At 41.0% G+C, this 23,445-nt stretch overlaps 1 protein-coding gene across 1 annotated transcript in view; it reads right to left on the minus strand.

The window, feature by feature from the left end:
- LOC110172213 (myosin-10-like) overlaps window positions 1-23,445 on the minus strand; it is a 249,049-nt gene that overhangs the window by 19,812 nt on the left and 205,792 nt on the right. The window contains exons 18-27 of the mRNA XM_055152335.1: window positions 22,311-22,432; window positions 21,157-21,226; window positions 19,673-19,833; window positions 17,974-18,082; window positions 16,435-16,566; window positions 16,145-16,351; window positions 14,201-14,462; window positions 10,428-10,599; window positions 4,439-4,651; window positions 1,774-1,918 (exon numbers count right to left, since the gene is read on the minus strand). Coding sequence (XP_055008310.1) covers window positions 1,774-1,918; window positions 4,439-4,651; window positions 10,428-10,599; window positions 14,201-14,462; window positions 16,145-16,351; window positions 16,435-16,566; window positions 17,974-18,082; window positions 19,673-19,833; window positions 21,157-21,226; window positions 22,311-22,432 — 1,593 coding nt within the window. The remainder of the gene's footprint in view (window positions 1-1,773; window positions 1,919-4,438; window positions 4,652-10,427; window positions 10,600-14,200; window positions 14,463-16,144; window positions 16,352-16,434; window positions 16,567-17,973; window positions 18,083-19,672; window positions 19,834-21,156; window positions 21,227-22,310; window positions 22,433-23,445) is intronic.

Genomic DNA, 23,445 nt, shown 5'->3' on the forward strand with positions numbered 1-23,445 from the left:
TGTAATCTGAATACTTTGGATTACTTGATTTGCTGTAGAAAAGCAAAGACTAGAAAATCTTCAAATAAGATGTTTTGTCTGATAAAAGAAAATAAAAAAGCCCAGACTTTACTGAACCAAATTAAAAATATTATTGATAGAAGAGGAGGAAACACGGTCCATGCAGCATGATTTAGTCCTGTTAAATCCTGTTTTAGACCTGGTTTTAGTCCTGGTTTAGTCCTGGTTTAGTCCTGGTTTAGACCTAGTTTAGATTTAGACTGTTTAGACTGGTTTAGGTTTAGACCTGGTTTAGACCTGGTTTAGATCTAGTTTAGACTTGGTTTAGACCTGGTTTTAGACTGGTTTAGATCTAGTTTAGACTTGGTTTAGACCTGGTTTAGACCTGGTTTAGATCTAGTTTAGACTTGGTTTAGACCTGGTTTAGACCTGGTTTAGATCTAGTTTAGACCTGGTTTAGACCTGGTTTAGATCTAGTTTAGACTTGGTTTAGACCTGGTTTAGTGTCGGGCAATGAGTGAAATTAACGGGGAAAAAAAGGGGGATTTTGCCAGAAATGTGAAAAAGGAAAATCCCGCCGTGTAATCCATTTATTTCAACAAAGTAACTGTAATCCAATTACCACTCACTGAAACAGTAACTGTAACTGAATACAGTTACTCATAATCTGTTCTCTGATTACGTAACTCTGGTACATGTAATCTGTTACTCCCCAACACTGCCTGTACCACTGTCACTTAAAGCCCTACTGCGCATGTCTCCTGCAGAAAAAGCCTCTGTCCTGTTGCAAGTAGTGAAATCTGCAGCCGAAATCGGTAATCGAGCAGCAGAAAGAAAGTTTGGAGTGAAAACTTGTGACAGCGTAAGGATGCACCATGAAACGTTCCTGAAGTCACTGGATGGATGGACAAAGCCTGGACTTCAGTGACACCGAAACCATCCTGTCGGGATTCAGAAAGGCCGGAATAATTCTAACTGGAACTGATGCTGAGTCTGACGACAGCGACACAGAAGAGGAAGCGGTGCTCTGTTTACCTCCGGAGGTCACGGAGTTGCTCAGAAGTGACACCGAGGATGAAGAATTGAATGTATTTAGTGATTTGGAGTGAGATGGAGAGTTTGTTAAACTTGTTCTGTTCTGTTGTTTAACTGTTCATATGTGACGTTAACAGTCTGTTGTTCTCTGTTCTGTTGTTATTACTAGAACTTGAAATGTCGGTTCCTGGTCTCTGATTTTATAAAATACATTTCCCCCAAAAAGTGCGACTTACATATGTTTTTTCTTCTTCATTACGCATTTTTTGACTGGTGCGGTTTATACTCCGGAGCGACTTATAGTCCGGAAAACACAGTACAAAATTTGATGTGAATAATCTGAGGGACTTGATTAGAAATTTCACTTTACAGCTGTTTGTCACTTGAAAGGTTTTCTACCTCCAAAAATGTGATATGATGTAAAATGTGACTTGTAATGTCAACAAAAAAAAAGTCCTAGTCTATAACAATAGTATATAGTCTTAATTTTGTGGTAACATGACATTAGAATAAAACAGTCTGTTTCTTTCAATGTGAAATGTCTGTTCCTGGTTTCTAATAAAAAAAAAAAAAACTCCCCCCAAAACTGCAACTTATATATGTTTTTTTCTCCTTCGTTTTGAATTTTTGGCTGGTGCGACTTATACTCCAGAGCAATTTATAGTCCAAAAAATACAATATATTTTGGATTAACGATATTAAAATGTGATGTTTTAATGTCCAGGGGTATGGTGGTACCCTCTTGGCCTGCTCCAGTTGTTCGGACAGTTCCTCCAGAGCAGCAGCGTGTCTCTGTCTCATGTCCTGGATCTGGGCCTCGTGGTTTTTGGTCTCCTCTTCAATGGCCTTCTTCAGCTCAGCCACCTCCTGCTCACGCTTAGTCCTACAACAGAAGAGACACTTTACACCATGAGACGATGTTCGGAGACTATAATAATTAGTGCTGTCATGCGATAAAAAAAATTGAGAGATTAATTAATTATGATCTGTAATTAATTAATCTAATTAATCTCATTTTAATCTCACCTAAAAATTGCTGAGAAAAGCCTTCAATTTGAGGTATTTTCATTTAAATTCATTATTACATTATTGTGGCAGATCAAAAGACTGATATAGATTTAAAAAAAGTGACTTTATAAAGTCATTTATTGTTTAACAAATGTCTCCAAATTGGCTGTTGAGCCCAAGTCTCCATGAATAAGAAACTGTTTGCTGTAAAGTAGCAAAGACGAGGAAATCTGAACATAATAACTTTTGTCGACTTAAAGACAATAAAAAGTCCAGTCTTTCCTTAACCATATTAAAAATATTATTGATAGAGAAATGCTTTATATATGAGATCACTGGTTTTAGTCCTGGTTTAGTCCTGGTTTAGTCCTACTTTAGTCCTAGTTTAGTCCTGGAATGGATTAATCCTGGTTTTAGTCCTGGTTTTAGTTCTGGTTTAGTCCTGGTTTAGACCTGGTTTAGACCTGGTTTAGTCCTGGTGTTAGTCCTGGTTTAGTCCTGGTTTAGTCCTGGTTTAGTCCTGGTTTAGACCTGGTTTTAGTCTGGTTTAGTCCTGGTTTAGTCCTGGTTTAGTCCTGGTTTAGTGGTTTAGTCCTGGTTTACCTGGTTTAGTCCTGGTTTAGTCCTGGTTTAGTCCTGGTTTAGTTCTGGTTTTCTGGTTTAGTCTGGTTTAGTCCTGGTTTTAGTCTGGTTAGTCCTGTTTAGTTTTTAGTCTTGGTGTTAGTTCTGGTTTAGACCTGGTTTAGTCCTGGTTTAGTCCTGGTTTAGTCCTGGACTGGGTTAGTCCTGGTTTTAGTCTTGGTGTTAGTTCTGGTTTAGAGGTTCACAGGAGGAAGCTCGGTTTACGCCGCGTACGCGAGAAAACACGATCCACACGCGGCTCACGGGAGCACGTCGGTGTCCACGCAGTAACTACGGAAGGAAACGTGGTCCACGCGTTCTCAGGTTAATGACGATGATGAAGGTGTGTGTTTGTGTGTGTTTTGTGTTTGTGTGTGTGTGTGTGTTTTGTGTGTGTTTGTGTTTGTGTGTGTGTTTGTGTGTGTTGTGTTGTGTGTGTTTGTGTGTGTTTGTGTTGTGTGTGTTTTGTGTGTTTGTGTTTTGTGTGTGTGTGTTTGTTTGTTTGTGTTTGTGTGTTTGTGTGTGTTTGTGTGTGTTTGTGTTTGTGTGTGTGTGTGTGTTTGTGTTGTGTGTGTGTGTGTTTGTGTTTGTGTGTGTTTGTGTGTGTTTGTGTGTGTTTGTGTTTGTGTGTGTTTGTGTGTGTTTGTGTGTGTGTGTGTGTTTGTGTGTGTGTGTGTGTGTGTTTGTGTGTGTTTGTGTGTGTTTGTGTGTTTTGTGTTTGTGTGTGTTTGTGTGTGTTTTGTGTGTGTGTGTGTTTGTGTGTGTTTGTGTGTGTTGTGTGTGTGTGTGTTGTGTTTGTGTGTGTTTGTGTGTGTTTGTGTGTGTTTGTGTTTGTGTGTGTGTGTTTGTGTGTGTGTGTTGTGTGTGTTGTGTTTGTGTGTGTTTGTGTGTGTGTGTTTGTGTGTGTGTTGTGTGTGTTTGTTTGTGTTGTTTGTGTGTGTTTGTGTGTGTGTTGTGTTTGTGTGTGTTTGTGTGTGTTTGTGTGTGTTTGTGTGTGTTTGTGTTTGTGTGTGTTTGTGTGTGTGTGTGTGTGTGTGTGTTTGTGTGTGTGTGTGTGTGTGTGTGTTGTGTGTGTGTGTGTGTGTGTGTGTGTTTGTGTGTGTGTGTTTGTGTGTTGTTGTGTGTGTTTGTGTGTGTTTGTGTGTTGTGTGTGTTTGTGTGTGTGTGTGTGTGTGTGTGTGTGTGTTTGTGTGTGTTTGTGTGTGTGTTTGTGTGTGTTGTGTGTGTGTGTGTGTGTTTGTGTGTGTGTCCCCTCATGTGGCAGGTCACTATAGGACAGTAGTGCAGACATCATGAGTCTATGCAGGTTGTTTTCAGGCGATATTATATTTGTTATTTTCTTTTATATTTCACGTCGGGAGAATAATTTCCAAGACACGAATGTGTTTTTACCTGTGCACTGCTGCTCTGTTCTACTGGCTCTTCCACCTCGTCCATTGTGCAACTGACGCCGCCAACGTTAACATGACGTTTACATCGCTCTTACTGCGTGCGTTTTGTGTGGGTTTCCGGCAATGAGTGGAATTACCGAAATAAAAAAATGTATAAATGTGTTTTGTGTGTGTGTGTGTGTTATTGTCCCAACAACACATAAAAACAGGTTTTATAATAAAGAAACTCACATACAGAAACACTAAAGTTAGAGATTAAAAATTAGATTAACGCGATTAAAAAACATAACGCGCTAAATATGACTGTAATTAATTAATCGCAATTAACGTGATAATTTGACACCCCTAATAATAATATGTGTTTGTTTGTGTGAGGAGAGTACCTGAGCTCCTGCTGCGCGGCCGTCGTGTCCAGTGTGTCCTCCAGCTCCGTCTTGAGGGCCTCCAGTTCCTCGCTCAGGTCTCTCTTCAGTTTCTCGGCTTTGCCTCGAGCCTGTTTCTCCGTCTCCAGGTCCTCCTGCAGCTCCGACAGCTGCGCCTGCAGCTCCCTCACCTGCTTCAGGGCGTTGTTCTTGTGGCTCACCTCCTCCTCACCTCTGCAGCACACAGGGAAGTACAGCGTGAACCAGATCGACAGTCTGCCTTTTATGAACTTTTAATGTTATAATGCTGCGGAATCTGTGTAGCATTCATTTTTCAAAATAAAACCAAAAATAAGAAAATGAAAAAACAAGAATTTTCTTCATTATTTCTCTCCAAAACCAAAATGAAGTGTTTCCAATTTCCTTGACTTAAACTGCCCGGTCAAGCAGAAGTAAAAAGCAAGGCCAAAAATTCAAGTTAATGCATCTGATATAAAAATGTACATGGAACAAAAATTATTTCCCAAATTTCAAAGACCTGCAAATCATGTAAATAAATGGATGTATTTCATCATATCTTGTGTTATTCCATCTTTGAACTGTTGATGAAGGTACATGATTTTTCAAAAAAAATTATTTAAAATGATAAAAATTTGCTTGGAAGGACTGACATATTTTATAGAAATAGTTTCCTTTCATTTTGAAGTAATATTAAAGTATTCGAAAGAAAAAAGCGACAAATGATGTAAAATCCTGCACCTTCTACTTGTTTGCACAATTTTCCCTCCGTTACTTTTCCCTCCGTTACCATGACCTTTCTTAATAAAAAATCTCATGACTCAAAAAGTAAGAGGTTTTTCAACCTAATCTTGTACCATATGGTAGAAAACTATATGAAGCAAATATTCAAACCAGTTTGTTAAGGATATGTAAGTGAGAACTGCTAGTTATCACTGTTTGGATTTATTGCCCAAAAAGTGCTGCATATTTCATTCCCTCTGTTACCGACATGAGTTTTTAAATTTTTTGTCAACAACTTGAAAGAATATCACAGGTTTAACTTGACCCTGTTGGAGTGTAACTCTTTCCTACATTCTGATACTTTACTTATTTCAATAGTCCCTCTAGTTTCTGAATAAGAGACATTTGAATGTCAAAAATCTGCACCTGTTTCCCTCCGTTACCGCTGGACCCATTTACTTTATTGGACTTATGGTTGAATATATCACTCAGAAAAACAAACCACTTATCATCCATCAGGAAATTATCATATGTAAGTCTCAGAGTCTGGTACTAGTGGAGTTTACAGTAATGTTGTTTTCTAACCCTTATGTGTTTTCCACTAGAGGGCAGCACCACATCACAGGAATCTGCATGGACACTGCTGTGGCATAACCTTTCATTTAACATTTCACACAGATATTCAGTGTTAAAGTTTGATATGGATAAAGAAATGTGTAGCATTACAGTACAAATCATTTTCTTTATTCTTTGTTTGCTCAAACCTGGGACTTGAAATTGAAATCCTTCAGTCACGTCACACGTCACCATGACTGTGCTAAAAACAAACCATCAAAACATAAGGCTTGCTCTCAATCGCAGTGAAGTAAAAAGTACACTAAAACTTACTTACGTCAAGTACAGATACCTACAATTGCACAGTAAAATACTTTTACTTTTTGTACTTGTACCACTGGAATATTAAGTCTAAATGAAGTCGACTCTTGTGAGTTTTAAGTCACGTTGTAATGTTGTTGTCCTCAAAAACAGACCTGGACTTGTGTTTTGTTTCATTCACACACGAGTAAACCTTTATTACTAGTCTGTCTACATCCCCAAAGCTCAAAATTCCACCTTGTGATGTCACGTAGTGGTAGTTTTAAAGTTTACCGCTACCTTTAACGACGTTTGTCTCATATTTGGTACATCCTCTTGTGAAGTGGCTGTTTCGTTTCTCCGGTGTTTCTCCCTGCCGTCTTCACTACGCTGAACGGAGCCGACCGCGTTGCTTTGTTTGTGGCTCGGTGTTTTGTCCTTTGGGTTGGACCAGTTTCTGTCTTAACGTGTTTGTGGGTTTGAAATAGGCTGGGATTTCACGTTGTTTGAAAATCCTCTGTAGTTTTTCAGAAACACCAGTCAAGTCGGGAACAGTTACAGCAGGAGCCTCAAACCTTTTTCGTCTGGTGAGCTTCAATAACAAATCAGAAACACCAGAGAGCTTCTCATTTTAGCGTCCGCAAGAAGTGGAGTAAATATAAGAGCCTTAGATGGGTACAGTTTGATGCCTATAAAACATTTACGCAAATATTATCCATTTATTAATGCACAAAGATCCATCCATCCATTTTCTTCTGCTTATCTGGGGCCGGGTCTAAGCAGGGACTCTGTTACGACCCCAGGCCTTAGATTGTAATTTGTTCTGTGTGTTCTAAATGATTCTGCTGACACACCTCAAGTCCTGCTGTGGGAGCCCTCGTTTGTGATTGGTGGGGCAAGTCTACGTCCACCTCACCTGCAGCCGCCGCCCCCTACGTAAGGAGACGACCAGCACCTGCTCGGGGCTGCTGGCCTTGGTGGCCTGTCTGCCATTTTGTGTTCGTGTGTGTAGTTCTGTTTTGTGCCTTTTTTGATTTGGTCACTTGATTCTGTTTGTGGGTTTATGTGGTTTAATTTGAGGAACTTGTGTTTTAGTTTAGTGTGTGTCCCTTTAATTTTACCACTGGTTTTGTGTAAACCTGCGTGACTCCTTTTGTGGCACAAAACTGTTTATTCTGTTGTTCTGTTTCTTAGTTCAGGTTGTTCTCTATATATTTTTAGTCTTTTGTTAATTTACCTTTTACCTTCCTGTTAATTAAACTACATCTTGGTTTTATTTTTGTTACTTCCCTCACCCCAACGAGCTGGGACGTAACAGACTCCCAGACTTCCTTCACCCTAGACACTTCCTCCAGCTCCTTCAGGGGGACCTCAAGGAGTTCCCAGGCCAGCCCAGAGACATAGTCCCTCCAGCGTGTCCTGGGTCTTCCCTAAGGCCTCCTTCCAGTGGGACATGCCCAGGAGGCGTCCGGAACAGATGTCTGAGCTACTTCAGCTGCTCCTCTCAACGTGGAGGAGCAGCGGCTCTACGGCACTAAACCAGTACTGGGGGAATGTAGACGCTGGGTCCAGTCAAGTGGTAACGGAGGGAAACGGGCAGATTTTTTACATTCAAATGTCTCTTATTCAGAAACTAGAGGGACTATTGAAATAAGTAAAGTATCAGAATGTAGGAAAGAGTTACACTCCAACAGGGTCAAGTTAAACCTGTGATATTCTTTCAAGTTGTTGACAAAAAATTTAAAAACTCATGTCAGTAACAGAGGGAATGAAATATGCAGCACTTTTTGGGCAATAAATCCAAACAGTGATAACTCTTGGTTCTCACTTACATATCCTTAACAAACTGGTTTGAATATTTGCTTCATATAGTTTTCTACCATATGGTACAAGATTAGGTTGAAAAACCTCTTACTTTTTGACTAATTAGATTTTTTATTAAGAAAGGTCATGGTAACGGAGGGAAAAGTAACGGAGGGAAAATTGTGCAAACAAGTAGAAGGTGCAGGATTTTACATCATTTGTTGCTTTTTTCTTTTGAATACTTTAATATTACTTCAAAATGAAAGGTAATTATTTCTATAAAATATGTCAGTCCTTCCAAGCAAATTTTTATCATTTTAAATACATTTTTTTATGATGAAATACATCAATTTATTTATATGATTTGCAGGTCTTTGTTTCATACATGGTCTGTTTAAAACGTATGTAACTTTAGAACCAAAAATGGCACAGAAAAAAGGTCAACAGTTTCATAAACTAGAGTACATATGTATCTGTTCAATACATTTTTATATCAGATGCATTAACTTGAGTTTTTGGCCTTGCTGTTTACTTCTGCTTGACCGGCCTCGCTGTCTCGGCTTATATCTTGATCCAAATGGTTTGTTGCATATTTGTGACGGTCGGCGTTAAGGGGTTAATATAGACCCTTTAAGTAAACGTAGGCTCCTTAGAAATTTGAGAAAACCATCCATCAGGTGTAGCTCTTACTAAATACAACATTATAACAAAGAAACTACAGAAAACACAGAAAATATAATGATACGGGTTCTTTAATGTACTTATAGATACTCAGGGTGCTTTTATTATTTTATCAGTGTCTTCTTTTCTGTGCTGTGAATCCTGTTGAACATGACTAACCCACAGTGTGTCTTACGTGGACATATATTAGAATGAGCGGTTGCCAGGCTCCTGCTCTCGGCTCAGGCTCCATCTGCCGCAGGTGTGACCATGACTGAGGGCTTCTGTTATGTACCACTTACCTCACCCTGACTCACCGCACACGGGCCGCGCTCACCATATGCTGCGCCGCCTTTCCAGCGTACGTGTGAAAAGGTGCACGGCTCGCATTCTTTTGGTCTGACGCCACGGACCCCGGAATGTGAAAGGGAGTTTAGAGCTGAGCAAATTTGGACGAATATTTGAACATACGTGTCTCGAGTATTTTAGGATTGTGATTTAATTTGCAAAGCTTTTTTAAAGAGGCCACATTACACTATTTTCTGATCACCGTTATAATGTTTTCTCTTCACAAACCGACCTGGAGTTGCGTTTTGTTTCATTCACACATGTTTAACGCATAAACCCTGCGTATTTAGGCTGAGGAACGAACCGAAAAAGCGAGCGCAATGTGCCGCTTCTAGACACGACTGAACAACTGAGTCACTGCGAACACGCCGACAATCCGTTGGTCCCAGACACACCTCCCTACACGCCACAACTGAACAAAGCCCAGAGTCACCGTGAACGAAAAACAAACAAAAACCACTCACCCATCACACTGTTGTGTTTCCTTTAAAGTCCGGTGTGGTTTATTTGTGAAAAAAGTTAGAATAAAAATAGACCATTTAATGACAGTGCGCCTTATAATCCAGAGCGACTAATAGTGCGGAAAATACGGTATATATCATTGTTTTGACGAGCTGGTGAGACTGGTAAGAGTTTATGTTATGATCAGTGTTGGGAAGGTGACTTTTAAAATGTAATCCCCTACAGATTACAGATTACATACACCAAAATGTAGTTTGTAACGTAATCCGTTTAATTACTTAAAGTGAGTAATGTAATCTGAATACTTTGGATTACTTGATTTTCTGTAGAGAAGCAAAAACAGGAATATCTTCACATAAGATGTTTTATCTGCTAAAAGAAAATAAAAAGCCCAGACTTTACTTGACCAAATTAAAAATATTATTGATAGAAGACGAGGAGACAGGTCCACACAGCAGGTTTAGTCCTGTTAAATCCTGTTTTAGTCCTGGTTTAGTCCTGGTCTAGACCTGGTTTTAGACCTGTTTTAGACCTGTTTTAGTCCTGGTTTAGACCTGGTTTAGTTTCGGCAATGAGTGGAATTACATGAAAAAAAAAAGAAAAAAAGGGGGATATAGCTCAAAATGTGAAAACAGGAAAACAGGAAAATACTGCTGTGTAATCCATTTATTTCAACAAAGTAACTGTAATCTAATTATCTATCTATCTGTTGTCTAATTACTCACTGAAACAGTAACTGTAACCGAATACAGTTACTCATAATTTGTACTCTGATTACGTAACTCCGGTACATGTAATCTGTTACTCCCCGACACTGATGTTATGACTAAGCAATGAAAAAGTGAGGTTGCGTCACAAAAAATGTCATATATGTTATAATATGTAATTACAAATGAGCTTAAAGGTGCTGGTCAGAGTCAACCAAAGAGCAGAATGTGGTCTTGGAGCTGTACCAAGCCCAGGTCTGTCCCAAAGCAATAACATTTTCATAGGAACGAGAAGGTGGCGGCCCCTTTAACTGGATGGAAATGGGATTGATAACTAAGTCACGTCTCTTTACAGGCAGCAGATCAAACTGACACATGCATCATCCATCCGTCTTCCTGTACTCCTCATGTACGGTGTCCTGGGTGGGACATACCTGGCCTGGATCATCTGCTGCTCCTCCTCCTTCTTGCCCAGTTGTCCTTTGAGCTCCTCGATCTGGGCCTGCAGCTCCCCGATCTGGTCCTGGAAGTCTGACGTTTCTCCGTCCAGTTTCCTCTTGGCCTTCTCCAGCTCCTGACGCGTCTTCTCCTCCTTCTTCAGACGCTCTACAAAAACAAACATGAAGACAAATCAAGCCTTTGTTTTGAATAAGAATTTAATTAATTACAATAAATGTTAAATTATTAAACAGTCTGCCAGGCTCGTGATAAAAGCTGCCCGAGCTTTACTATGCACTAATTTGCCTTTAATAAACTGCAGTTTGCATAAAAAACACTGGGCCTGGTGACAAAATCTTCATGCTTGTTTTCATGTGTGGATATTGATTAACACTGTTGGGCAAGTTACTTCAAAAGTGTAATGTGTTATTTATTTATGACTTGTTACTGTGATTTCAAAGTAGTTTGTTACATTATAATATTACTGTGTTTAAAATGTAAAACATTAAACGACTATTGCAGCACTTTAAGAGACTCACCAAAAGAACTGTCGCTGATCATCAAATAACAATCAGCGAGAAAAGATGCTGAACTTTTGCACCGTATATGGACTGAACCAGGACTAAACCAGGACTGAACCAGGACTAAACCAGGACTGAACCAGGACTAAACCAGGACTGAACCAGGACTGAACCAGGACTGAAACCAGGACTGAACCAGGACTAAACCAGGACTAAACCAGGACTGAACCAGGACTGAACCAGGACTAAAACCAGGACTGAACCAGGACTAAAACCAGGACTGAACCAGGACTGAACCAGGACTGAGGACTGAACCAGGACTGAAACCAGGACTGAACCAGGACTGAACCAGGACTGAAACCAGGACTAAACCAGGAAACCAGGAAACCAGGACTGAACCAGGACTAAACCAGGACTGAACCAGGACTGAACCAAGAGGACTGAACCAGGACTAAACCAGAACTGAACCAGGACTGAACCAGGACTAAACCAGGACTGAACCAGGACTAAACCAGGACTGAACCAGGACTGAACCAGGACTGAACTAAACCAGGAACGGAACCAGGACTGAACCAGGACTAAACCAGGACTAAACCAGGACTGAACCAGGACTAAACCAGGACTGAACCAGGACTAAACCAGGACTGAACCAGGACTAAACCAGGGCTAAACCAGGACTGAACTGAAGACTGAACTTGGACTGAAACAGGACTAAACCAGGACTAAACCAGGACTAAACCAGGATTAAACCAGGACTGAAACCAGGACTGAACCAGGACTAAACCATGAGGACTGAACCAGGACTGAACCAGGACTGAACCAGGACTGAAACCAAGAGGACTGAACCAGGACTGAACCAGGACTGAACCAGGACTAAACCAGGACTGAAACCAGAACTGAACCAGGACTGAACCAGGACTGAAACCAAGAGGACTGAACCAGGACTGAACCAGGACTGAACCAGGACTAAAACCAAGAGGACTGAACCAGGACTAAACCAGGAACTGAACCAGGACTGAACCAGGACTAAACCAGGACTAAACCAGGACTGAACCAGGACTGAACCAGGACTAAACCAGGGCTAAACCAGGACTGAACCGAAGGCTAAACCTGGACTGAACCAGGTCTAACCCAAGTCTAACCCAGGACCAAACCAGGACTAATCTTGGACTAGGAATTTGAAAGTAGGTCCGCCCCTGAGAAAACCCCGAGCCTGTGGGAAAAAGCATGATCGGGTGTCGGCTACGAGTCACGATCTGGATGTAGGTTGAAATGTTAAGACGTGTTTTGTACAATTTCTAATCTTTTTGTCATTATTTTATTGACTATTTTGCTCCAATATTGCTGGTTCAATTGAATGTTGAAAAGAAAAAGAAACGTTCTATATTTAATGTCCAAACAGGCGATTTATGGATCCTTTTATTGCTGCTTCAATCACCGTTTTTCATCATTTAAAACTAAGAGTAAAGATTAAAACTAATTGATCACTCAGTCAATAAAATATCCTCATTAATGTTCAATACCGATCAAATCCAGCTTTAATTTGTGATGTACAAATAAATTCTACTGATTTGAGTTGCAAAGGTTTGTGACTTTTAAAATATGGGTCTCCAGAAAAAAAGTTTGGGAAACACTGATGTAAATAATCTAATCTCTATCAGAGCATCTCTCCAGACACAAGCTACACTTCTCTGCGTGTAGGCGAGTTTCAGCTGACGTCATTGTTATTAAAAGCCCGCGTTGCTGCTGGGAAATATTTTGGTCGGAGGCAAGAAACACGGTAGCGTCAAACACAGTGCGTAACCTCGCGTATTTATCCTCGATAATGGTAAATTCCTGCTGCATTATCGGATGCACAAATAGAAGCACGGAAGAAGGAAAATGTCTTTTTCGTATTCTGAGTGAAAAGAACCACTAACGGTGAATTAAACGGCTTTCAGACATTCACAGAGCAAACGTAGAAGATCCTAACAAACCGTGTATCATTCGTTCATTCGTTTTTCAATATAAAACCAAAAATAAGAAAACGAAAAAACAGTTTTCGATTTTGTGTTTAAATGAAGAATGGAAAAAACGGATAACGGCCGTTTCCCGTTTACGTGACTTCCGTGACTGCGATGCCGAACTTTTGCACCGGGTACGTACTGAACTAGGACTGATCCCGGTCTGGTCCTGGTCTTGTCTCGGTCAGCCTCCGTCTCTGTCTCAGGCCCGCTCTGGTCTTGGTCTTGTCTCTGTCTCAGACCCGCTCTGGTCCCGCTCTGGTCCCGGACCTGGTGAACCAAAAGCTCTTAGTTCGGTTCGTTTTCGTTGGTGTGAAGCGTCAGTCGGATGCTTTGCACCACCTCGGAACCAGCCGCGGTTCTTGAGCGCGGAGGACCAGAGCAGCTCGTCCGGACCTGTAGTCCACAGAACATTCTCACTTTCCCCACACGGAACCAGCGTGGAGACGATGACACGGAACCAGTCGGACCACTGGTCCCGGTCTCAGTCCCGCTCTGGTCCCGGTCTGGTCTCGGACCTGGATCAGTCCTGGTTCAGTCTGTACCCGGTGCAAAAGTTCGGCATCGCAGTCACGGAAGTCACGTAAACGGGAAACGGCCGTTATCCGTTTTTTCCATTCTTCATTTAAACACAAAATCGAAAACTGAAAAAACGAATCATTATCCGTTTTTTCATTTTGGTTTTGGAGACAAATAAAGAAGAAAACTGTTGTTTTTTCGTTTTCTTATTTTTGGTTTTATATTGAAAAACGAATGAACGAATGATACACGGATTCTAACAAACCGTGGACTCCAACAAGTTCAACGATGCATCGAGACTCTTGGAGGTTTTCATCTTTTCTGCTGTGAAGGAGTTTCCACCAAGTCATTGTGGATATCGCCCAAGTGAATATTTGTCCAGGTAGTTGGTGATTCCAACCAGAAATGTGGTTTGGTCCAGATTTTGTCGGGGTTGAAAAGGGTGATTTGTCGTCCGTCGATGCTTATGACCAATTTCTGGTCAAATGGTCTTGGGTCCTCTGCCGTTAGAGTGGATAAATAACCGGGATCAATACCCTTTACGTGCTTTCTCGCTCCGTCCGTCATGTTGAATTAGTGTTTCTTGCCGCCGACCAAAATAATTCCCAGCATGCAACGCGCGCTTTTGTCAACAATGAAACTCGCCTATTTACAAACATTTTAAACACGTTCTGAAATTTGACGTTTCTGATGTGGTCACTTTTGGACACACGGGTTAAACTTTACCTTCGAGCTCTGCGATCATCATCTCCTGCTTGTTGCGAGTCTTCCCCAGGTTCTTGGCCTTCTCCTCCTCTTCGGTCAACATGGACGTCACCTCATTGATGCGATCCTCCAGGAGCTTCTTCTCCTTGATGAATTTCGAGTTCTGGTCCTCCAGCAGCAGGATGTCCTCCTCGTACTTCTTCATCTTGGCCTCGGCGCTCACTTTCTCCAGCTGCAGCTTCTGCCGGGCCCCCTCCTCCTCGTCCAACTGCTCCTCCAGGTCCTACGCAAACAAACACAATTACGTACAATAACAAAAAATTACACGGAAATTAGAAGTGTTTAAAATCTGCTAGAGTCAACTTCTTGATAATAATAACGTTGCTAAAATAACAGACACACATTCTTTATATCTTTGCAGAAATTATACACTTAATTGAAGAAATAAACCATAACAGTAGCTATGTTTACATGAAAACTGAAATCTGATTAGTCTGGAGCTTTAAGAATATTCAAATGGAAATGCAAACTACTGTATTTTTTGGACTATAAGACGCACTTTTTTTCATGGTTTGGTTGTTTCCTGCGACTTATACTCTGGTGCGACTTGTGTATTAAAATTTTCAGACTGAAACCGCGAGAGGTTCTAGTCTTGTGTGTCAGTATCTGCTGCTCCTGTTCCTCCTGCACCACTGTCACTTCACTCTACTGCGCATGTCTCCTGCAGAAAGAGCCTCTGTCCTGTTGCAAGTCGTGAAATCTGCAGCCGAAAACGGTAATCGAGCAGCAGAAAGAAAGTTTGGAGTGAGTGAGAAACTTGTGAGGGACTGACGGAAAGCGGGGATGGAGAACACAGCTTCACGGCAACCAGGAGGATGCAACGTGAAACTTTCCTGAAGTCACTGGATGGATGGACAAAGCCTGGACTTCAGTGACACCGAAACCGTCCTGTCGGGATTCAGAAAGGCCCGAATAATTCTAACTGGAACTGATGCTGAGTCTGACGACAGCGACACAGAAGAGGAAGCGGCGCTCTGTTTACCTCTGGAGGTCGTGGAGTTGCTCAGAAGTGACACCGAGGATGAAGAATTGAATGGATTTAGTGATTTGGAGTGAGATGGAGAGTTTGTTAAACTTGTTCTGTTCTGTTGTTTATGTTATAGTTTATCTGAAGAACTGTTCATATGTGACGTTAACAGTCTGTTGTTCTCTCTTCTATTGTTATTACTAGAACTTGAAATGTCGGTTCCTGGTCTCTGATTTTATAAAATACATTTCCCCCAAAAAGTGCGACTTACATATGTTTTTTTCTTCTTCATTACGCATTTTTTGACTGGTGCGATTTATACTCCGGAGCGACTTATAGTCCGAATAATACAGTACAAAATTTGATGTGAATAATCTGAGGGACTTGATCAGAAAGTTCACTTTACAGCTGTTTGTCACTTGAAAGGTTTTCTACCTCCAAAAATGTGATATGATGTAAAATGTGACTTGTAAGGTCAACAACAAAAAAAGTCCTAGTCTATAACAATAGTATATAGTCTTAATTTTGTGGTAACATGACATTAGAATAAAAAAAAAAGGTTTTTAGGTTTAAGAGGAAAAAAAGTTAAATGCAAAAAAAAAGCAAAAAATGTTTGAACTAGGGCTGGATATGAGAAAAATACGCCAAAAAATACCTGTAAATACTACCTTCCTGAACAAAAATAATACTCTTAAGCACTCAATTCTGTAAAAAAGTCTTTCTCCAAAATCAGAATCTGCTCTAAAGTCGATGCTTTAACTGACTGACTTGATTTTAATCGAAATTCTGAAGAGTAAATTACCAGGAAACGTGTATTTTCTTGGTAATAAAATAAATCCATGACTGAAAGATGCACTAATCACTTCTATTTTCATCCTATCTATTAATTACCATCCTATTACCAGCTTATTACTGTGATGTATGAGTAGATGCGACACCTGTATGTGCGACTGCATCTTCTTCTTCTCGTTCTGCAGGCCCTGGCTCCGCTCCTCCTCCTCCTCCAGTCTGGACTCCAGGTCGTGAAGGATCTCCTCCAGCTCCTGCTTCTTGTTGGCCAGTCGAGCTCTCATCTCCTCAGCCTCGGCGAACAGCTCGGTCTCGGCCTGGAGCTGCTCCGCCAGGATGTTCTTCTCCTCCACCAGCTGCACACAAACACATATATTTTTTTTTATTTCTATGTGTCTGAGATAAGTGATAGACAGAAGACGGGACCAGCGCTTCAGACCTGCTGGTGCTTCCTCTCCATCTCCACCAGCTCTCCCTCCACTTTGCTCTGCTTCTCCTTCACTTTGACCAGCTCCTCGTCTTTGGCCTGCATCTCCTCCTCCTGCCGGGTCACCTGCAGCAGAGGCTTCACCTGGAAGGCAAAGCAAAGCAAGTTTATTTGTTTGTAGAGCACAGTTCATACACAAAGTATTTCAAAGTTCTTTACAGAATAAGAAAAAACTCTGTGTGTCATTCGTTCGTTCGTTTTTCAGTATAAAACCAAAAATAAAAAAAACAAAAACAACTGTTTTCTTCATTATTTGTCTCCAAAACCAAAATGAAAAAAACAGGTAATGATTCGTTTTTTCAGTTTTTGATTTTGTGTTTAAATTAAGAATGGAAAGAACAGATAACGGCCGTGCGATGTCGGACTTTTGCACTGCATACGGACTGGACCAGGACTGATCCAGGTCCGGGACCAGACCGGGACTGAGACTGAGACCAGACCGGGTTTTTTGTTTTCTTAAATTTGGTTTTATATTGAAAAATGAATGAACGAACGATACACGGATTGAAAAACATTAAAATCACAATAAAAACTAATCAAAACATAAATAATCATCATAAAATTAAAGATTAAAATAAAAAGAGAGAGAGAGAACACACCACGCACACTGTTATTAAACACTTTTAAACTGTAATTCTTTCTGTTCTCACCGTAATGATTCACACTAACATCTTGTCAAGACATTTAAAAAGGAAAAAATTAGCATTTCTACAACTCTTACCGTGACATTATAAGCACAATTTAGTTTAAAATTCATATAAACTGAAAGCATCTTTGGTATTTTGGTTTAAAGACTTGAATTGACTCAACTGACTCAGCTCAAAGCAGACGACTTGGACTTGACTTGGGCTTATGAACCAAGACTCGACTTGACTTGTTTGTATTTGACTTGGGACTTGAGGTCAAAGACAACAACTTGGTCCCACCTCTGGACAAATGTGTCAAAGCTGCATTATTTATTTTATTTATTTATTTAATAGGGACAGTGTGTAGTAATGAACATCTACAACACTGCAGTGTAAATATGACAGATTATAGGAAGACTGCTCATTTCCATCTGTCGTCCCTCGGCAGGAAACACCACAAATTTAAACAAAGCAAAAACAAGTAACAAATCTATGCTAAAAGTGTCCACAAGTCTGTTTTTTCTTTAGCCGCTCTTTTAAGGAGGACTTGAAGGTGGCAAGAGTTGAAGTTTCTCTTATTGATAATGGCAGACTGTTCCAAAATGTTGTGCCTCTGACTGAGACACACATTAAACACATTATAATGTCAAACGGGCTGATGTGTCTCCATAGTGTTTATGGTTTATATGATGTAAAGTTGTTGTAAACTGGAAGTCTGTTTGACTGGGCTGATTGAGGAGCATCGCTTACATTGACTCGACTCAGGGCAGTTGTGGCTACAGTCGCACTTTACCACCACTGATTTTAAATAATATTATAACAGGACTATTTTTTTACTCATTCTGCTCGACTCATTCTTCTGTACCTTGGTGAAGAGCCTCCACCACTGCCAGTGGCGCAGTTTGAGATACGCCGCACAGTTCCTCTGGAGGACTTTGAGTGCACTCAGCTGCTGCTGCTTCTTAGCAAAGGACCTGAAGGAACAGAGAAACCAGGAAACATCAATACTCACAAACTAGAGCAGGGGTGGTCAAACTACGGCCCGGGGGCCGTATGCGGCCCTTTAAACCTTTTAATCCGGCCCGCCGAACTGGAATAAATTACAATAATAAACCTTGTTGATGTTTTATTTGTCATGCATTTCCAGCGTTTCCCAGTAGATGGCGCACTATATATATATATAATATATAAATGTGTTTCTCACCTTCCACGGTGGTAGGTCTCTCTCACCCTCATTGAGCTCGGGTCCTCTACCAGAGGCCTGGGAGCTTGAGAGTTCTGCGCATATATATATATATATATATATATATATATATATATATATATATACATTGAGTTGCGGCGTGTTATGTTGGCCACAATGCTTTATGGGAAAGTGTCCTTACAGGAGTTATTTGGACCATGAGTGAAGTAGTTGGTGCTTAAGATATAAAACTGCACTGCTTCCATTTTGAGTTGGTAATAATCAATCAAAGAAACCTAAGGTCTTTAAGTTGTAATTATTAGTCTGTACAACGTTTTGGAGTCAGGTTTTATCACACTCACAGGTGTGTATCTGTGGTTGTTTGGCGTGAGCTTTGTATTTGAGCCGTTACCAGTCATATTTGAAAACAGTGAACTCACGATACACATTCACTCGTGTTGTGCAGTGGAACAGGTCAACAGTTTTATGTTCTGAATCTTTCACAGCAGTGATGACACGTGTAGCGCGTCTGAAGTCCTAGATAAATGTGAATAAGAACGTAATGAATCTGAGCTCTTAACACGTTATGTCCTGTCTTCTGTCCGGCCCTTCGGTCAAACTTTAGGACCCTATGTGGCCCGCGAGCCAGAAAGTTTGCCCACCCCTGAACTAGAGCATGGAAACCCATCAGACCCATCGGACACATCAGTGCTTCAGCTGTTTCCTGTTTACAGTAAAACCACTCGCTTTGAGACTCTTTAAGTGTTCAAAAGATCAGAGCTCTGCACTTCTAGTTTAGATACAATCAGAACTGTGTCGTTATTGTTTGTGAAATGTGGTGCAAAACTTCAGATACATGATTTTTAAAGCATAAGATTGGCGATAAAGTCCACAGGGAGTAGAGTCACTATCACGAATCTGCAGCTTCACATCCGTGCACTGTGTGGATGTAAACAGACACACGTGAACTACTTTCACCTTCTTACTTTTAAAGAACGCCACAAACTGGATTAATAGTACAGTTTTGTGGACTGGATGTCATTATTTGCGGATGACAGTTTCTATGGATATTGTGGATGAGACGCTGCACTTAAAATTTACTGCTTTATGAGAGTTGAGGAGTAAAATCTGAAGTTAATAACGTTCTTGTTATTTCCGTTATGTCCTGAGTTTGTATTTGTGTCATTAGGCATATGAAAATAGTGTGATTTTAATTGTGTGGGGTTCGGACACAAATATCTTAATGCCTATTGGGTTCAGGTCAGATTCAATCACTGCTCTGTCGGATGTGGGCCGGGCTTGGACAGAAAAAATTAAAAAATTCCGATCCACACTCTATCACAAACACACATATGTTCAAATGCGCGTGTGGGAGTCGTACTTGCGTGCCAGGTATCCTCTGCACACGGCCTGAAAGTAGATGATGATGTCAGTGATCTTGAGGTCCCTCTCCTCCTCCAGGTGAGCCAGGACTCCAGCTCTGAAGAAGATCTTACTCTGACCGATGCGGTACAGGTTACAGTCCAGCTCCAGGGCCTGGATCTGCACAGAACAAGGACACCGCACTTTACCGAGGAATATCGAAGAAAACCAAACACTACACATGGGGCTTTAAAGGTTGTATGGAGGATTTTTTTTTGTTTCAAGTTGTCAATGATAGATTATAGAGGTGCAGTAGCCTTGTAATTATGATGACCAAAAAAAAGAGAATAAAAATTCATAAACTCTGGACGTGGTGGGGCTAAACATTTGCCAATAGATAACGACACTGCCTCGTTATCTGTGAGCTGACAGGCTGTCAATCAAATCTCCCTACGTTTCTAGCGTAACTGACTTGCCTGCGCCGCCGGTACGTGGTTTACGTACGACTGTCACGCAGTCCACAGACGCAAGACACACAGACGCTGTTTACTCCACCAACGCAACAGTTCTTAGCGGCTTTTTTTTTACCTATATCTTCCTCGCAGTTCGCACAAAGTTTGTTACAATGGCGACAAGAATCCAGGAGCAGTTCGCCGCAAAAGAAAGTCTGTTTTTGAGGTCGCTGAAAGAAGAAGAACAAGGGGAAGATTCAAGATTCCAGCGATGGCGCGACTGAAGCAGACGAGGGTCTAAAGACTGACGCACTGGTCCACAAATTACTCCTGGACAGGAAACTTCTGCTTATTATGAAAACGTTACATTTATTTCCAAGAGCGAGACAAACGTTTTTCAGGACACGAAAGCGATATCCTATGTCTGAAAACGTAATTTTCAAGGCAAAGAAAGAGTCCGCTTGCTGCTGCGTGTTGTAGCTAGTTCATTCGCACGGAATCTCCGCGCAACCTTCTCTGCACCCTTTCCTGCTCCTGTCCCCGCTGCCCGATCCACTCTTCTCCCTGCTCCTCACTTCTCCGGGCACGGAATCTCCGCGCACCGCTCCCTCTCTCCTCTCTCCTCTCTTCTCTCCCTGCTCTCTTCCTGCTCCTCACTTCTCGTCCGCGAACGAAATGTCCGCACACCCGCTCCCCCGCTCCCTCACTTCTCCGTCTTGCCTAACCAACACTGTAGTTAGTTGTTTACAAGTCATGTGCAGTTCACCGGCTGTAAACAAACCTGTTTCTGGCGTAAGGAGGAGGCGGGAGGAAGGCGTTTCTACGTAGGAGCTGTAGGGGAGGGGGGGTGGTTTCACACATGCGCAACATTTGAAAAAGGACAAACAGTCGCTGGATTTCTCGTTCCTTGGAAAATCCTCTATACAACCTTTAATGCACAAAGAGCTAATTTATAGAAGATATAAATGTATAAATTCAGGTAATCATTAATCAAAAGGAGATTTGTGTGTAATTAATGTAATGCAACACTAGTTTCTTTGTGAATACACACCATCCTCTCACAGGCCTGTTTTCCATCCATGAATCCTTTGGGAATGGCGTTGGGAGTGAGGATCTCATACCTGGAGCACAAGCACAGAAAACATATGTTATAAGGTTCATATTTTATACATACATCCCAAATTTCAGACTCCCGGTTATCACGCAATGCAAACTGGGAAGGATCCTCCGAAAAATTGAGCATCAAACCGCCATGTTTGATTTCCCAGTGGGATGCGCCTATTGTCAAAGTCGATCTTTTCAAGTCTTTTGAACCGTATCACTTTTGCTTCTGGTTCTGATATCGTCATATTTACATCCGCCAAGGAGGTTATGTTTTTGCCGGCGTTTGTTTGTTTATTTGTTTGTTTGTTTGTCTGTTAGCAACATAACTCAAAAAGTTATGGACCGATTTTGATGAAATTTTCAGGATTTGTTGGAAATGTGAAAAGGAAGAACTGATTTCAATTTGGGGGTGATCCGGAAGAAATCCTGGATTCTGGATCACTTTGAAATTTTAGTTAACATTGTGGTAAATGGGGCCAAAAATTTTGTTTCTCAATATCTCGGTTAATTATTGACCAAACCCCATGAAATGTGACTCAGGGATGGACAATGGGATCCTCTTTCATATTCCAAAGGCTGATCCGGATCTGATCCAGAAGACTGATTTTATTGCAATTTATATAAAAAATGGGGGTAGTCCTTGGCGGAGGTCTGCGCTCTCTGAGTGCTTTTCTAGTTTAGATTTGGGATTCGGACATCGTAGTTGTGTGGTTGTTGGATGTTCTAACAGCAGAAAATGGGCTTTGGAAGTTTGCGAACTCCATAAATGCAAAAGTGAATCAGATGTGTGTGACTGCAAACCTCCGTTCAAACTGTTTCCCTTCCCAACGGAATTGAAAAATAGTGAAAGGTGAAGGCGATGGGCAGGATTGATCCACAGGAAGGACGAAAAAGGAAATCTTTGACTGCTTAAGAAATTATCTCGAGTTTGCAGTGAACATTTTGTATGTGGAGCGACAATAAAGCAAAATCCCGTTTGTTAATCGAGAGGTGCAGAAGACAAACAGACCGAGCTCGCACTTTCTTGTTCGACTTTACAGCAACATCACGTCTCAGTCGCGTTGCAGTGGAAGGTGTTTCTACTTGAGTGTCGTGAGTCACCTCTGTCTGAACTCCTGGAAGACGATGCGGTTGGGGAAGCCCTGTCTGCAGATACGAATCCCCTCCAACACTCCATTACACCTGAGCTGGTCCAGCACGAGGTGAGGGTCCAGTTTTCCAGCCTAACACGGAAACACAGTTATATGACACAATAAAACATAACATGTAAGTGTAATAAAAGTCTAACCCTAAACCACATGTGTAAAATATTGCACAGTGTAACAGTACTCTTATTTGCAAAGTTTTACTTCTCCCCACTCCCTTTCAAGTTTTTTTTTGGTGTTCGTTATTGTAAACGTACAAATGGTTCAGGATTTTTTGTTTGTAAGTATTGTAATGTTAAGTTGACGGTCATGACAGTAATGAGTGAAAAGGAACTGAACAACCAACCACAAAATAAATAAATGATTGACTGACTTGAGTAATATGTTGTACAGCAGGGGTCATCAAACTGACCCTATGAGGCAATCCTCAAAAGTTGTCATGGCCTAGATTACTTTTTGGCAAATAATAACACATCTGCATCTTGTTCAATTTAAAAAATTATATTTATATGAAGTATTTATATTTACATTAAAATAATTATATGATGTATTTACATTTGCCGCAGAATTTTCATCACCTGATAAACTCAAGATCAAACTGTGACGCATGTGCAGAGTTCTGCAGTGCAGTTAATGCAATAAATGGAATATCTGTGGTATTTTAAATTAAAATAAAGTGTGAAGTACTTACTACTTTTGCAAACCACTAGTGATGATAAACAAATATGTGGCAGGAATGACGTGTTGATATAGTACTGTGGATTTCTACGACACAGTGAGACCTGCTGGTGCTCAGTTTGATCAGGGTCAATGTTATGAAGACGGGGCTGTATTATAGCGTTTATTTAGTTAGGGTGCAGTACCAAGCCTGACCACTAGGGGCGCGGCCGTTTTGTGAGCGCATGATAAGTTTAGTTTTTTCATTATTAGTCTGTGCATGGTGAGGTGTGTTGTTGTTTCTTATCTGTTCCTTTTTGTTGTGGTGTGCGTCCATGAGACAGGTGGGTGTTTTACCATGTTAAATTAGGTTGTTTAATGAGGAAACTGAGTGTTCACAGTTGTTCAATGTTATTTATGCAGTTATAACGCAT

This window comes from Boleophthalmus pectinirostris, unplaced genomic scaffold (genome assembly GCF_026225935.1).
Source record: "Boleophthalmus pectinirostris isolate CB_2022bp ecotype Guang Dong unplaced genomic scaffold, ASM2622593v1 HiC_scaffold_17, whole genome shotgun sequence".
NCBI lineage: Eukaryota > Metazoa > Chordata > Actinopteri > Gobiiformes > Gobiidae > Boleophthalmus > Boleophthalmus pectinirostris.